This window comes from Salmo trutta, chromosome 14, assembly GCF_901001165.1.
Source record: "Salmo trutta chromosome 14, fSalTru1.1, whole genome shotgun sequence".
Classification (NCBI taxonomy): domain Eukaryota; kingdom Metazoa; phylum Chordata; class Actinopteri; order Salmoniformes; family Salmonidae; genus Salmo; species Salmo trutta.
In genome coordinates this window covers 37,727,378-37,744,793 of record NC_042970.1, presented here as the reverse complement: position 1 = coordinate 37,744,793, position 17,416 = coordinate 37,727,378, and the positions used below count along the sequence as shown (strand labels likewise).

General features: G+C 43.3%; 1 protein-coding gene across 2 annotated transcripts in view; it reads right to left on the bottom strand.

The window, feature by feature from the left end:
• LOC115207995 (serine/threonine-protein phosphatase 6 regulatory ankyrin repeat subunit C) overlaps positions 1 to 17,416 on the bottom strand; it is a 36,960-nt gene that overhangs the window by 15,623 nt on the left and 3,921 nt on the right. For both annotated transcript variants that reach the window (XM_029775672.1, XM_029775671.1), the window contains exons 3-18: positions 14,656 to 14,734; positions 14,213 to 14,283; positions 13,763 to 13,963; positions 13,441 to 13,528; positions 12,737 to 12,879; positions 12,282 to 12,494; positions 11,926 to 12,004; positions 11,121 to 11,235; positions 3,333 to 3,415; positions 2,921 to 3,038; positions 2,743 to 2,811; positions 2,473 to 2,613; positions 2,330 to 2,389; positions 1,165 to 1,276; positions 568 to 639; positions 29 to 230 (exon numbers count right to left, since the gene is read on the bottom strand). In XM_029775672.1, the coding sequence (XP_029631532.1) occupies positions 29 to 230; positions 568 to 639; positions 1,165 to 1,276; positions 2,330 to 2,389; positions 2,473 to 2,613; positions 2,743 to 2,811; positions 2,921 to 3,038; positions 3,333 to 3,415; positions 11,121 to 11,235; positions 11,926 to 12,004; positions 12,282 to 12,494; positions 12,737 to 12,879; positions 13,441 to 13,528; positions 13,763 to 13,963; positions 14,213 to 14,283; positions 14,656 to 14,734 (1,846 nt within the window). The remainder of the gene's footprint in view (positions 1 to 28; positions 231 to 567; positions 640 to 1,164; positions 1,277 to 2,329; positions 2,390 to 2,472; positions 2,614 to 2,742; positions 2,812 to 2,920; positions 3,039 to 3,332; positions 3,416 to 11,120; positions 11,236 to 11,925; positions 12,005 to 12,281; positions 12,495 to 12,736; positions 12,880 to 13,440; positions 13,529 to 13,762; positions 13,964 to 14,212; positions 14,284 to 14,655; positions 14,735 to 17,416) is intronic.

Below are 17,416 nucleotides of genomic sequence, written 5' to 3'. Positions count from 1 at the left end.
ACGTAGAGTGGAAAACACACACACACACCTGCGACATGGAGTGGGGTCCACTTGTTGCGGCGCTCCCTGAGGTGGCAGGAGACCCCGTGGGACAGCAGGACCTCCAAGCACTGAGCGTGTCCCTTCTGGGCCGCCAAGTAGAGGGCGGTGCGCCCCCCCGCATCCCGAACGTCCAGACTCACCAGCGTCTCAGACAGCACCCCCAACGCCTCACAGTGACCGTTATACGCCTGGGTGGAGGGGGAAAAACACGAGTGTGAGAACGGCGGTGGGTCACTGTGTTCGAGGGACATCACACTCCCACTTCAGAACTAGAACCACACAACAGTCAAACTGAAGTGTGTGAGAGGGGGGGGGGGGTAAATGTGTCAATTCATTGGGTAAGTGTGTTAAATGAATAGTTCACTCCAACTTTGAACTTGCACTGTAGAACTAAGACAGCCATAATTAAACTAATGTAATGTGTTCATTTGAAGTTGAAACAATCTATAGAAAGAGCATAGACAGTACAGTCAAGTAGACCTTCAGGCCAGCGGAAACGAGGCTATGCGGGTGTACTGTACTCACGGCTAAGTGCAAAGGGCTAACTGGAACACTGCTCTCCACGTCTCCCAGACAGTTGAACGACATCTCCAAGAGCTGGGGGGGAAAGAGGGACAAAGACAGGAGTTTGCAACCTGTACATACTGCACCACATGCTGAGATCACTGCACTTCCCAAAGGAAGCGGTACATAACTCAGTCACCTGAGCTTAGCCCTATGAAGAGGAAGTGACAGTAAATTATTTACCGACACCCACTGTCAGCTCTTAAAGGTGTGGCTGAAAATACCACTTTATTATTACAAAGTCCATTACCAGCTTCAAACCAAGTGCAACTTTGAACGCGTCTCGATGCGCTAAAGTGATTTCCTTTCCTCGTCTTCATCGGCACTGATCTGAAAACAACGGACTAGTGAAAGCAACATGGTTGGATGTCTACTAGGACTTTACCGTCACTTGCCCTGTTCTTTCATAGTGCAGATGAAGACGAGGAGGGTCAGCCACTGTTGAAATGCATCCATGATACGACTCATCTTTGCCTGTCTGTCTGCAGCATGCACACACACAAACACACACACACACACACACACACAGGCCTGCAGTCCCTCCTCCCACTGACTCACCAGCTCCAGGTTCTGCTTGTTTCCGTGGGCTGCTGCGTAGTGGACTGCGCTGTAACCCTTGGTGTTCCTCAGAGCCGGGTCAGCCCCGTTATCCAGCAGATACTCCAAACAACTACACATACAGAGGAGACCGTCATGTTAGGTCAACCAACAGGCTTCTGGATACACAACTATGGCAACACAGAGGGGAAAAACTGTCATCAAACAACAAGCCGTCAAATACAATGAACAAAAATATAAACGCAACATGTAAAGTGTTGGTCCCATGTTTCATGAGCTGAAATAAAAGATGCCAGAAATGTTCCAGATGCACAAACAGCATATTTCTCTCAAATCTTGTACACAAATGTATTAACATCCCTGTTAGTGAGCGTTTCTCCTTTGCCAAGATGATCCATCCACCTGACAGGTTTGATATATCAAGAAGCTGATTAAACAGCCTGATCATTACACAGGTTCATCTTGTACTGGGCCACTCTAAAATGTGCAGTTCAGTCACACAACACGTCACAGGTCTCAAGTTGAGGGAGCATGCAACTGGCATACTGACTGCAGGAATGTCCACCAGAGCTGTTGCCAGAGAATTTAATGTTCATTTCTCTACCATAAGCCACCTCCAACTTCGTTTTGTAGAAGTTGGCAGTATGTCCAAACATCCTCACACCCGCAGACCACGTGTATTGCGTCATGTGGACGAGCCATTTGCTGATGTCAACAGTATGGCTATGGTATGGACAAGCATAAGTTACGGACAATGAACACAATTGCATTTTATTTATGGCAATTTGAATGCACAGAGATACCGTGACGAGATCCTGAGGCCCTTTGTCGTGCCATTCATCCGCCGCCATCACCTCATACCAACAGATGCATATCTGTATTCCCAGTAATGTGAAATCCATAGATTAGGGCCTAATGAACTGATTTCAATTGACTAATTTCCTTATATGAACTGTAACTCAGTAAAATCTTTGAAATTGTTGCATGTTGCGTTTATATTTTTGTTCAGTATACATGGGCGGGTTAACTTGATCTGCAAACCATTGTAGAAAATGGTACATTTCTAAACAGTTCCCATCTTCTGAGAAACCAACATTCTTGAGCTTGGTCAGTTGGTAGGTTTGTATGTTTTAAGCTTGATAAAACATCATGGTGAGGGACTTACAAAAAGTCCTCCTTTGCCCTCTCCTCACTCTGGTGTCCGACTGAGTAATGTCTGTCCACTCTGAAACAAAAACAAAAATGTCATTCACATTTTGGAGTCTGGTATTTTTTTGCCCCTCTGTGTGTGTTATCTGTGTGTCTCACCGGCAGAAGGTCTGCGATGCGGCAGCGTAGTGCAGGGGGCTGCAGCCTTTCTGGTCCAGCTCATTCACCTCGGCACCAGCACTCACCAGGGCAACCGTGCACTGGTAGCTCCCATTCGCAGCAGCGTAGTGCAAAGGAGCTCTGCCAAGAGAGGGACGGAAGAGGAGAGAGGTGATGAGTCACACTCACGAGATAGAATAGAATTCACTCAATGACAAAAATGCTATGGGGGAAAACAAGTTTGTTGAATTCCAGAATGAGACCACTCACTTTCCCAGTTTGTCCTTTTTACTCAAGTCGGCACCACTGCTCAACAGCAAGTTAAGACATTCAACGTTTCTGCCGTCAAAGAGAGAACAGAAATACAAATGAGATGATTACACAACCATTAACAAAGCTCTCTCTTCATTAAAAAAATGTGTGTGTGAGCGCGGGTACGCGTGCTCACCCTCCAGAGGCAGCGGCATGCAGGCAGGTCCTCCCCAGGCTGTCTGGGGTGTTTATGTCAAACCCGGCTGATAGCACATACTCGTTGCTTAGAGATGATACAATGCTGTACAGCTGACCTGCAGGAAGTGCGACAGCACAAAACAGGAAGTGTGGTCATACAGGGTGACCACATCAGGAGGTCTGGATGGAACAATGGCCTTTGTGTGTACTGAGTAGGACATCTATTGAAATCTCGGTTTCTGAACATGACACTTAATGAGGAAAAGCAAGAAGTTAAAGAATGTGCTGTACGTACATGCCCTCTCACATTCTCTCTGACACAGAACTACTTAGGTCAATTTCAACGTACACATCCATGAAACATGATCCGTCTCCATTACACAAACAACAATTTCAGTCTATAGACTTACCTGAGGAGAGTAACTTGCGACAACAGTCTGAAAACCCGTAGAGCACAGCCAAATGCAACGAAAACATCCCATGAATCCCTTGCCTACAGAGAGAGACAATAACACAGATGGATACGGGAAGATATAAGACGGGCAAGGAGATCAGATACTGTACCGTCTCAAATATGTAACATACAATATACAATGTTAACTAGAAGAGGAATGCGAGCTTTGCTGCTAGCTCTGTTGAGATGACCGTTATGTTGCATAAGCAGTGGAAGAGCTGATCTTCTGACAACGTTCTCTCAGGAGAGATGTCCTTGTTCTGCCATAAATACTGTTTTTCTACACCTGAATTGTGTCTTTTCTGTAACCTGATTGTGTATATGTGTGTCGGCTATTCTATCCTTGAGGGGACCAAAAATCTTAAAAAGTCCCCACAAGGATAGCAAAACATTTCCTATGTCCCCATGACGACAAAGGCTATTTTAAGCTTAGGGGTTAGGTTTACAATTAGGGTTAGGGTAAGGGGTTAGGAGTTGGGTTAAGTTTAGGGGTTAGGTTAGAGAAAATAGGATTTTGAATGGAAATCTATTTTAGGTCCCCACGAGGATAGAAGAACAAAACGTGTGTGTGTGTGTGTGTGTGAGCAGCGTTTTCCATAAATAAATATAGGATAGCATGCCCCCCCCCCCCCAATTTTCTTTTTTTGCAGATCGAGTTCTATTTTGGTGGCCTCTGGTACATTCTAATGCCTTAATTCCATCCGAAACACAAAGTTAAATGATTGAATACTTTAACAACTTTACTAGGCTTGGGCAGAATCCCGTATAGGCTTGTGCAGATTAGCGTATATACCATATACTGGGTATTTGGAAATGGCCACGGGAGGCTTTTTCAATACCGTCAAACCTATTTCTTTTAAGTTTTTCAATAAATGTGAAAATTTTAAGCAACTTTTTTTTAAGTAAATACCTGCAATCAACTTGTGCAATACGCTAGGGGATAAAGAAAATTGCATTCTTGTCACATCATTTTACATTATGAAGCTTACCAATAGTTCCACAACTGGAGAAAGCGGGAGCTGGTGAGTCCAGCTGTGTATTTGGTTTAACTAGTTAGCGAAGTGGCTGAATTAATAAGGAGACGGGGCATCATATAGTGTGAGCTTTCTGCCGGTTTTGAGAAGTCAAAGCGCTTTGGATTAGTTTTTTTTACTGTTGTTTTATTTTTTACTTACACACACACACACACACACACACACACACACACACACACACACACACACACACACACACACACACCTTTTTTTCACACTATTGGTTAGAGCCTGTAAGTAAGCATTTCACTGTAAGGTCTACACCTGTTGTATTCGGCGCACGTGACAAATAAACTTTGATTTGATTTCCTTGCGTTTTTTTCTCCTTTCCTTTCTCGGCCCCTCAGCCTGCTCCTCTCCTGTTCTCTGAGCGGAGCAGCAGGCCCATTGCCCTAGCGACTCCACACAGACAAAGCGTGTAGACATGCATCTCTTCCTTCAGACAAGCATGCATCAAAACTTTGTTAATTTGACAATGTCTCTTTCACATTCGCTTGAAAAATGTCCAAAGTCACCAAAAATTACATTTGGTAGCTACTATCTATACGTGTGATCTGGATTGCCTATCTTTGCAATTAGTTAATTTTTGTTTGCGCTCGTTTGCATTCTCATTAGCATTCTCATTAGCATATTTAGCTAGCAGCCTCTATGGAAATGTGCTATTGTGCTAATTTTGCTAGCATTCTGTAATAGACACCCAATGGGCTTTATTAAACATTTTAGCACCCCCTTGTGTACTAAAACAGTAATACCGTAAATCCCGGGATGAGAGAAGGACGGTATGACGATATGAAAATCTGGATGTCATCCAACTCTGGACTTTACCTCCCAGATTGGTAAAATTAGTCGTGTTACTGAGTAGAAAGACATTATTTTACAATTAAAATTACTGAAAATGTATGAATTCTGTGTGTTTTTGTTATCGTCTAGGCCTAGATGATCAGGACTATTTTCTAAGTAAGAGAACCATTTTTAACATTAAAACAAGTCATCTGCAAAATATGAATTGCCACAATGATGTTTGTTCTTCAAATGATGCATTTTATTGGCTCTGCTGCTGTGGACAATTAGGGCTCTATTTTCGGCTGGCGTTAAGGCAGTACAAGTGACAAACGCACGTTCAATGGCAATTTTGACCTATTAAAGCCAGCTTCTTTAAGACCAACCAAACGCTGGTTTAAGGGGTAACGCGGGTGGTTATGGCATGCATTTTGACAGAGGAAATGCAGCCCATTCAGACATGATGCACACCGCCCATACGCACATGGAACAAGAGTAATGTGATTTTTATTTGATTAAAAACCAAGCATAGCCTCCCCTCTCAATGAAGGCTGTTTTTTTTGGGTCCTGCCCAATGTAATCACCAAGTAGTCAAGACTGTCGATAAAGGGTTTGGCTCGTGAGACAGCTTGGAAATAAATCTTAAATTACCAAAGTTTTATTAAAATATCAAGTTTAAGAGGAGCAAAACAGTGAGCTGACATGAACTTTTATCTATGTATTGTAAGTAGGCCTAAATTATTTTTGCCATGCAGCTTCTGTTTTGGATGTGCTTAAAGCCCCCTCCATGATGTAGGCTACATGTGTCCATGCCCATCATGAAACGAGAGATTAGGACCTCGGTGAATACCATCTGTAAGATGTTTATAAAATATTATTTGGGGGCAGTATAACGGTGAGTGGACATCCCCCTTTCTTTTTATATAGGATGTGAAACGTTTTGATGTGTATAAAACCTTCCATAGTCTAAGTTGCCTTGTCTGTATTATATGGGTATATAATATATTATATGGGTATATAATACAGACAAGGCAACTTAGACTATGGCAGGTTTTACATCAAAACAGGGAGCAATTATGGTTCCTGGAACTGTATTTAGACACAGCCTATTTTAAAACAAGTTGTTTTGTTTTAATTAGAATTTGATTACCAATAGCCTAGTGAATTTAAGCTTTCTTATTGACTACGTTTGGCATGTCCACAGACGGCAATTTACAGTAGGCCTAGCCCCTATATCAGTGTGAGTTCTATAGCCTGTTGAACAATGTATTTCTATATTGAAGCAATGTAATTAGAACAATGTGGACTGCAAACATTTTGCAAATATGGAGCAGGCTATTTAATGAACTAGGCTATAATTGACTAACATTGATATTGGAGTAGATGACAACGCAATAGATTAAAGACCATAAATATACAACTTGAAGCAACCACATAGTGTATTCACACCCCTTGACATTTGGTTTTTGAGATTTTTACTGAGAATGGATACCAACAACAATACTAACCTAATTGACAGAATGAAAAGAAAGCCTGTAAAGAATAAACATATATCCATGACATGCATCCTGTTTGCGACAAGGCACTAAAGTAATACTGCAAAAAGTGACAAAGCAACTCAAAGTATTCTGTCTGCAGCAAATCCAATACAAACACATTACTGAGTACAACTCTCCAAATTTTCAAGCATAGTGGTGTCTGCATCATGTTATGGGTATGCTTGTAATCGTTAAGGACTGGGGAGTTTTTCAGGATAAAAAAAAGAAACGTAATGGACATAACAAGCAAAATCCTAGAGGAAAACCTGGTTCAGTCTGCTTTTCACCAGACACTGGGAGATTAATTAACTTTTCAGCAGGACAATAACCTAAAACAAGGTTTCCCAAAGTCGGTCCTGCCTGAATACTTTCCGAATGCATTAGTGTTGTATTTTTCAGATCATTTTTTACAAATGTTAGAATGAAAGATCTGTTCAAAAAGAGCCGTTAGTTGGCGAACAACCCATCACTAGGCAACACTGACCAGTCACTGGCAAGACTCGACATGGGCTTAGAATCCCAGGAAAATACAAACAAGATCTTGAGTTTACTTGTTCCGTTGCGATACCATGGAAATACACCTACATTGTATGATTTATGAATAGCAAAGGGATGTAGGAGATTGACTTTAGTCAGTTCGACACCGTTCGGTCGTCAATCAAAGAAACAGTAAATAGCCTATGCGCCCAACTCTGTAGCTGGCTATAGGCCTATGAAACACGCGAAAGAAAATAAATGAAATGTGCCACAAAACAATAATTAAGTGGATTTCAACTCATCGTTAACACTTACATTACATGGGATGTGTAAATTCACTCACAGGAGATGAAGAAGCATCATGCTCTCCCTCCTCCGTGAAAATAAATTTGATTGAAGCCAACTTGATGAACTGCATAAATAAATATTTGTGGAAATACATTGCATTCGGAAAGTATTCAGACCCCTTGACGTTTACCACATTGTGTTACGTTACAGCCTTATTTTAAAATGGATTAAATCCGTTTTTTTTTTACTTCATTAATCTATACACAATACCCCATAATGACAAAGCAAAAAAACTTTTTTTTAGAAATGTTTGCAAATTAAAAAAATAAATAATGAAATATCACATTTACCTAAGTATTCAGACCCTTTACTCAGTACTTTGTTGAAGCACCTTTGGCAGCGATTACAGCCTCGGGTCTTATTGGGTATGACGCTACAAGCTTGGCACACCTGTATTTGGGGAGTTTCTCCTATTCTTCTCTGCAGATCCTCTCCAGCTCTGTCAGGTTGGATGGGGAGCATCGCTGCACAGCTATTTTCAGGTCTATCCAGAGATGTTCGATTCGGGTTCAAGTCTGGGCTCTGGCTGGGTCACTCAAGGACATTCAGAGACTTGTCCCGAAGCCACTCCTGCGTTGTCTTGGATGTTTACATATGGTTGTTGTCCTGTTGGATGGTGAACCTTCGCCCCAGTCTGAGGTCCTGAGCGCTCTTGAGCAGGTTTTCATCAAGGATCTCTCTGTACTTTGCTCCATTCATCTTTCCCTCAATCATGACTAGTCTCCCAGTCCCTGCAGCTGAAAAACAACCCCACAGCATGATGATGCCACCATCATGCATCACCGTAGGGATGGTGCCAGGTTTCCTGCAGATGTGACACTTGGCATTCGGGCCAAAGAGTTCAATCTTGGTTTCATCAGACCAGAGAATCTTGTTTCTTATGGTCTAAGAGTCCTTTAGGTGCCTTTTAGCAAACTCCAAGCGGGCTATCATGTGCCTTTTACTGAGGAGTGGCTTCCGGCTGTCCACTCTACCATAAAGGCCTGATTGGCGGAGTGCTGCAGAGACAGTTGTCCTTCTGGAAGGTTCTCCCATCTCCATAGAGGAACTCTGGAGCTCTGTCAGAGTGACCATCGGGTTCTTGGTCACCTCCCTGACCAAGGCCCTTCTCCCACGATTGCTCAGTTTGTCAGAGCGGCCAGCTCTAGGAAGAGTTTTGGTGGTTACAAACGTCTTCCATTTAAGAATGATGGAAGCCACTGTGTTCTTGGGGACCTTCAACGCTGCAGAATGTTTTTGGTACTCTTCCCCAGATCTGTGCATCGACACAATCCTGTCTTGGAGCTCTACAGACAATTCCTTTGACCTCATGACTTGGTTTTTGCTCTGACATGCACTGTCAACTGTGGGACCTTATATTGACAGGTGTGTGCCTTTCCAAATCATGTCCAATCAATTTAATTTACCACAGGTGGACTCCAAGTTGTAGAAACAGCTCAAAGATGATCAATGGAAACAGGATGCACCTGAGCTCAATTTCAAGTCTCATACCGAAGGGTCTGATGAATACTTATATAAATTATGTATGTTTTTTATTGTTAATACATTTGCAAAAATTTTGAAAAACCTGTTTTCACTTTCTCATTATGGGTTATGGTATGTAGATTGATGAGGGAAATTTTAGAATAAGGCTGTAATGTAACAAAATGTGGAAAAAGTGAAGGGGTCTGAATACTTTACGAATACTTTCCGAATTCATGAAAAGATAAAAAGTTGACAAGATATACATTTGTTGATTGTACCGGACACTATTGTGCCCTTATACGCGTGCCATTATGCATGAACCATATCTCGTTTTCTCTTTATGCTTTGGGCCCACACTCAGCACACAGCTTTGGGGCTTCGTGTGAGCAAGCCCCACAAACAAAATCGATTGCACTGCACATCGTTTTCATGGGCCTTGTTCCGTGTAGACCCGCCGAAGGTGTCGCATACTCTCTGAGGCGGTTGCATGGCACGGTCTGTCGTGAAAAAGTCAATCCCATACCGATCAGATCAAAATGACTCCACATCAATTTCAAACTCAAAACTGATCCTCCATCCGGGTCCAACTCATCTAAATTCTGCACCGTTTGCAATGCTGTCAGTGCGTCCATTAGTTTGGTTCGGCTTTCCATTGTGAACTACACACATTGTATGTTGTACGCCGTGTGTGATTTGACTCTGAGGGGAAATTACATACAATTTCCAGCCTTTCATAATAAAATAATTAGACCGCCCACAATTCTTTAGAATAATTACACTATTGTTATAAATTCAAATCATCTTCACACTCAAAATTCAGATCAATCAAATTCAATCACCCTCTTCACTCTCCTCATCATCCAGTCCAGTGAAGTCACATACACCATTATCAGTTTCTACCTGGTTTCTGTCGCCCACTCATCCATTGACAACAGAACAGCATATTTGAATTTTCTTATGTTACTCGTTTTTGCTTAGTAGCAAGAGCAATGCTGCCCCGCGAGTGGTCATGTGCTGAATGCATAGACAGCACGGATACGTTTGGAAGCACAGATATATTTGGAAGCACGGTAACATTTGGAAGCACGGTAACATTTGGAAGCACGGTAACATTTGGAAATAGAGCTGCTCCTCTTGAATTATGAGAGTTACTTGACAAAGCTAAGCGTAATAGAAACTGCAGAATATGCTCATCAGATTGGCTATAGGCTAACGTTTTATTATGTGTGAAATTTGTTTAGGTGTAGTCTTGATTGGCCGGCCATGAAGGCTGACCGGCATCGTTTGTTTCCCGCTCATCAAGTTGGATAGAGTCAAGGATGTGTTTTGCATTATTCTAAAAGGTCTACTGCAACACGTAGCATGTTTTTTTCCTTTCCTTTACGATAAATTCGATAAGAGTTATAGTAAAATAAAACAGTCCCATAACAGCTTATTTTTACAAAGTAAAAGTGTAAAAGAGACTGGCATCAACCCCCCAAGGCGCTCGGTCAAATGATTTGCTGCTGATTAATAGGCATAACAACCTCATCATTAGACTATTGTCTTTCTAAATGAAATCAACCTCTTCACCCTCCTTCTCATTCAGTTAGGCCTCATTTAAATTCCATTGTGGAGGTGCACAATTATCGCACATTCATTCATTTGTAATTCAGTGAGGAGAAAGACGCATTAGCGCCTGGCTGGGTACATTGTCTTGGCTGTTAAGTTAGGAATAGGTGTGGAAAGAAAACAGGTAAAAAGGCTCTCAATACTGTTATTTCAAAATTCTGACAAATGAGCAGTGCGAAATACAAACATTTAGGAAAAGTCAGGGAAGGGGCAGGACATAGCTGTTTTTGGGGGGGGCAGATTTTTGGGCCGTTGGAATATGACGGTTCTAGCGTTAAGATGCTTTTGGCCCTGCGGCGTTTCCTGTCGTCGCTCGCTTTGTGACTGGCAGGCGCCTGTCCTATTAATAGATCACTAGAAGATGCATCCGTTCATTCTCGCAGGAGAAGGCTATATAGACTTTTCTGACTAGCAAATTGAAACTTTTAAATGAAAAGACCAGCTAATTTATGAAGTGGAAAGTAGCCGCGCTTATGGAAAACAGCCTCTCACCTGGCTGTGTCAGCACCGTTCGTCATCAGGGTGCTGATCAGCAGCTCGTGGCCGTGCTTAGCAGCAACGTGAAGAGGAGTATTGCCATATTTATCTACACAGTCTATATCCCCACCTGCACACAGGAGAAGAGAGAGAGAGAGAGAGAGAGAGAGAGAGAGAGAGAGAGAGAGAGAGAGAGAGAGAGAGAGAGAGAGAGAGAGAGAGAGAGAGAGAGAGAGAGAGAGAGAGAGAGAGAGAGAGAGAGAGAGAGAGAGAGAGAGAGAGAGAGAGAGAGGTTAGGGGCAGAGGCTGTTGGAGTTGTGGTGGTTGCTATGGGCTGGAGGATGAGTGTTGGGTGTATTCGGCTGTTGGTGTTGTGGTGGTTGCTATGGGCTGGAGGATGAGTGTTGGGTGTGTTCGGCTGTTGGTGTTGTGGTGGTTGCTATGGGCTGGAGGATGAGTGTTGGGTGTGTTCGGCTGTTGGTGTTGTGGTGGTTGCTATGGGCTGGAGGATGAGTGTTGGGTGTGTTCGGCTGTTGGTGTTGTGGTGGTTGCTATGGGCTGGAGGATGAGTGTTGGGTGTGTTCGGTTGTTGGTGTTGTGGTGGTTGCTATGGGCTGGAGGATGAGTGTTGGGTGTGTTCGGCTGTTGGTGTTGTGGTGGTTGCTATGGGCTGGAGGATGAGTGTTGGGTGTGTTCGGCTGGTGCGCTTCAACTGAAGTTTGTCCCTGAAATACTGCAGGCACTTTTCACAAACACACTATCCTTGTATTTGAAGTGTAGTGTGTGATAATATTGTGTTTTATGATGTGTGCGTGGTTACCGTTTTGGATAAGGATCTGGGAGCGGGTGAAGCGCCCATGAATAGCGGCCATGTGCAAAGGGCTCTTCCCTTCTTTACTCTGTGAGAGAAAGTGAGAAACAAAAACATTTCTTGTTATGAAAATAATCGAGTTACCTCAAACATACACAAAACAACTTGGGACGTTATTCAAAATATCCTTGTTTATAAATGCCACTTCTGCCATCTGTTGACTAAGACTCCCAAATGGCAACCTATTCCTTATATAGTGCACTACTTTTGACCAGGGCCCATATTGCACTATATATGGAATAGGGTGCCATTTGGGGTGCAACCAATCCCTTATTCCCTCATTTCCCGGGCGTCCTCCGACTGACCTGCATGTTGACGTCAGCACCATTGTTGACTAGCAGCTCGAGGCAGAGCGCCCCATTGGTTGAGACAGCGGCCAGGTGCAGCGGCGTGCCGCCGTGGTGGTTGGGCTGGTTGACGTTGGCGCCGCGGTTCACCAGCTCGTTGGCCACCGCCTCCTGGCCCGTGTAGCACGCCATGTGGAGCGCTGTGTTCCCAAAGGCGTTAGGCTCATCAATCTGACGTGGAGACAAAGAAAAGGCAGAAATTAGATGGTGAGATGGTGGTGGGAGTTGGGATGGTTATTGGGCCTGAAGATTTCCCTGATAGGCCCTAACCTAAATATTATACTAGGAATGCACTTTTGAAAAAAAAAAATAATTAAACACACAAGCAAAGAATTCAACAATAGGAAGCCACACGACAGATTGAGTGACCTTATGATGGTGACTGTATGGAGCCCCACCCCCTGGCCCCTCACCTCTGACCCCAGCCGCAGCAGGTACTTGACCACCTCAATCTGGCCGCTGGCAGCTGCGGCGTGGAGCGGGGTATAACCGCGCTTGTCCCTGCACATGGCGTCCGCGCTCCGCGACACAAGAAGCTTCATGATCTGCAGATGCCCTGAGGGAAGAGGAGACAACCATACATTCATGGAACATACAGACACTACAGACCCACAGACCGGTTAACGAAAGCCTTGGCAATTTTCTGTTTGTGCGTGAGGATATGCAATTTGGCACAGGTTTGCTTTTCTTTGTAGACAAGGATCCCCTGTAGGGTTGTCACGCTAGCAGTATCACGATACTCGGACGTATCGTGGCAAGGAAAACATGGAGGACTTAATTTCTTGAGGAAAACCAACCAAAGTTAGAACCAAACAGCATTAAATTTGTCACCTAGTCACATTTGTTTATTTTACAAGCTATAGCACCCACAATTTTACATAAAGTCGGTTTTTATAGGACAATAGAGTTTAGTCCAATTTGTGTTTTCTTTTTTGCCATGGAAAATCTGGTATCGGGATACTGGTATCGTGACAACCCTAATCCCTTGATGGGAAGTTTGCAAGTTGATTGGCAGATCAGTGAATCTGCTCAGTGCCTTTGCTCAGGCCAAGCCTCTTGAACAAGGAGAGGAAAGTGTGTCAATTTCAGGAAGTGTCCATTCTAAGGTCCCACCCACCAAGGTATGCGGCCCAGTGGATTGGCTGCCTCTCCTTCTTATCGCTGGCACTCAGGTTGGCCCCTTTGTTGAGGAGCAAATTCACCATCTGGATACAGACAGGAGATAGTGAGTTAAAACAAGCACAGTAAGACACCTTTCTGAGTAGAGGAAGAGCAATTCAACACCTAGGCTACATCTGAAATGGCACCTATTCCCTGTATAGTGGATACTATGCGGGTCCTGGTCAAAAATAGTGAACTAAATAGGGGACTGGGTGCCATTTCAGTATTACTCAAAACCCTCCACCCTATGACCGTAAACCCTCGCTGTGACCCCTGACCTCCACGTGGCCGCTGTGTGCAGCATGGTGCAGAGCCGTCCTGCCGGAGCGGTCCGCCACATTCAGGCTGCTCAGCTTGGGGATGAGAGCCTCAGCGCAGCGTGTGGCCCGGTTGGCCGCAGCCACGTGCAACGGCGTCTGCCAGAATTTATCCCGGGCATTGACCTCCGCATCCTGTCTCAGCAGCAGCCCCACGGCCTTCTGGGAAAGACGGTAGGAGAATAAATAAAAAGTACGAGGAGTGCGACTTCATCACCGACATTCATATAGCTACTCATTCGAGGAAGGAGAGAAGATGAATTTATCTGCCATATTGATTACCTAAGAAAATGAGCCCTGAGAAGTGCTATTTAGACTGATGAGGAATTCCAGGTAAATGACTGTAGCAGGTTTTACATATTGTATTTGACATGGCCTTCACATGGCACTGTCCTGCAAAGATAGTCTTACTTCGTTCTGTGAGGCAGCTGCCCGATGCAGGGGAGTCCGCCAGCCTTGGTCCTTAGCGTTAATACTAGCACCTGAGAGAGAGAGGAGCGAGAGAGAGAGAGAGAGAGATAGAGGACAAACTCAGTCAACTATTCTGTAGCTCAACTGATTTAAAAAGAAAATATGCAGATGGAACAAATTTTCAATACTAATTCAGCCAATCACAATGGGCCTCAGATCTCAGATGGTCAGTAACATTTGCACACTTCTCTGATTTCATTATCAGTATTTACCTTTAGGATGAGGCTTCTTATCCTCATTGACAAGAGGGAAGGGTTTCACTGCTACTTGTATATACCAACAGATATGATTAACTGTCCTTTATTCAACAATAGGATAGGGATAATTGAGTGAACAATGCGAATCCCTCTGAAAACGGTCTGTCTCATGCTGGAGAACGTTACCTGAATTAATGAGAAGGTCCATAATGTGAACATCGCCCAAACACGCAGCAGCATGTAAGGGGGTACGGCGTTCTTGGTCCTGAGGAGAGACAGCAGACAGAGAAACAACAGTTATCAAGAGCCCAGATTTAAGCCCACTGTTGGTTCTGATATCATCCTAAAGCAGTGTATTAAAAACAAACAGTGAGTTGAACGATAAACCCCAAAGCCAAAGAATATAAGACATGCTACATCTAACATGACAGGTTTGAACTTCATACTATGTAAAATAACTTTCAATTGCAGGATATTGAAAATACATAAATAGAATTGCCATCATCCTGCAAAAAAAATTCAAGTAAAAAGAATATTCAATATGAATGCACAGTGGAACTTTTGTCTCACAAAATAATCAGTCGGGGGTTACGTCTGCTGCATCTAATCATTTTGCAAGGAGGTAGACCTGATTTTTTTATTCCGCAAACTGAAAGAAGTTCCCTGGCGACTCAAACTGAATTCTTCCACTGCTCTCGATGTTTGCTACAGACTTCAGTCTGAGATTGCCATCGTTGAAGAAGTTTGTGTTGACGTCAAAATGAGTGCCGTTGTACATAAAGTCATCAGCGATTGGATCATCTCTAACTAAACTAACTTTCAAAACGCAGCATACCCACGTGTGTTTCAAAACGCGGCATACCCACGTGTGTTTCAAAACGCGGCATACCCACGTGTGTTTCAAAACGCGGCATACCCACGTGTGTTTCAAAACGCGGCATACCCACGTGTGTTTCAAAACGCGGCATACCCACGTGTGTTTCAAAACGCGGCATACCCACGTGTGTTTCAAAACGCGGCATACCCACGTGTGTTTCAAAACGCGGCATACCCACGTGTGTTTCAAAACGCGGCATACCCACGTGTGTTTCAAAACGCGGCATACCCACGTGTGTTTCAAAACGCAGCATACCCACGTGTTTCAAAACGCAGCATACCCACGTGTGTTTCAAAACGCAGCATACCCACGTGTGTTTCAAAACGCAGCATACCCACGTGTGTTTCAAAACGCAGCATACACACGTGTGTTTTGACTCTGGACTAACCAATCGGTTTTTGTGACCAATCAGAATGGTTCGAAAGTGATCGCATTCTAGAAATCATTGGGAGGTACTCAGATCCAGACTCGTTGCAGAGAAGAAACGAACGTTATAGCGTGTGGCAGCGCAAGGAGTCTGAGTAGCCAGGCAACGAAAGAAGGGCTTGAAATCCACCTCTGTGTAAAATTGCTCAGGCATCTCTAGCCTGTTAGCTGACCCTGTCCTCCATACTGGAATGTGTGCAGTCAGTGTAAACCCACAAGTGAATGACTCATGGCTCAGCCCTCACTCATTGCAGCCCTAGTAAGGAAATCACAGTCTTATTCTCCATACGCATCATTCAATCACTGACTGACTGACTGACTGACTGGAGGCCGTGTGAGGATTTTAGGCCTCCGGGAAGAGAGGCTGTTTAAGGACAAGGATCCCTGTGGGTTTTGGTCGTACACGGCAAATATGTTATCTGTCTTGCATTGCAAGAATTCAGTTTTGTTGCCTTAATGCATCCAAACATATGTTAACTATGTGAAAGTGAAGTACAGGAAGCTCAATTGCATATTAATTAGAACCGTTTTTTTTTTTTTTTTTTTGCTGTGCTTGAACAGAATCTTCTTTTGACTTTAAGTAGTGATTGAATACAGCCCCAGGTCTAGTGGCCACAACTGGGTATTTACAGTGGTATAATATTTGACCTCCGCCAAATATTGACTCCATGACAAATGCAAAGTATATTAACATATAATACAAACTGATTTAAGTTTTTGTTGTGACATTTGACAAATTGCAGCTACTGAATTTACACGCTGGCACCAAGCCATATTTGAAGGAGTGCTGATTGAAAGCATGCACTCAATTTAACACCCCTTCCTCTCACTGTAGAAGTTTCTAGCCTCTCCCTGTTTTAGCTCCTGGGAAGGCTGCCTGTTTGTGTGTGCTTGTGTGTGTGTAAAGTGGACCTAGAGCATTGTGTCAGGGTTCTTTAAAAAGCCCACATCAGTAGAAATCCACTTTTTCAAGCTGAAAGACGATGGTATTATACAGTGACACATTGTTGTTGTTTTGGCTCTATACTCCAGCACTTCAGATTTGAAATAATACAATTACTATGATGAATGAGAAAGTTACAGATGCACAAATATCATACCCCCAAGACATGCTAACCTCTCACCCTTACAATAACAGGGGATGTTAGCATAATTTGGGGGGGGGGGGTATGATATTCATGCCTCTGTAAATCATCATTATTCATGTTTCATTCAGGACTATCCTTAATCATGGAAGCATCCACATTAATGTAGAAGTGTTTAGAAACATATTCAATTGATATTTACAATAAAAGTGACTCCAAAATGACACAATACATTATTTACCATTCATTTCTATTAGGCACAAAAACATTTTAAACAACCAAAACAAACACCTAATGCATCCAAGAAATGTGTAGATTCACAAGCTTGATGTAGTAATTGCGTGCTATGAATTTAGGACCAAAACACTTAACTTTCTACTAATTTAATAGACATGAGTGAATTTGTCGCAATACTTTTGGTCCCCTAAAATGGGGGGACTATGTACAGAAAGTGCTGTAATTTCTAAACGGTTCACCCGATATGGATGAAAATAACCTCAAATTAAAGCTGGCAGTCTGCACTTTAACCTTTTATTGTTTCAAATCCAAAGTGCTGGAG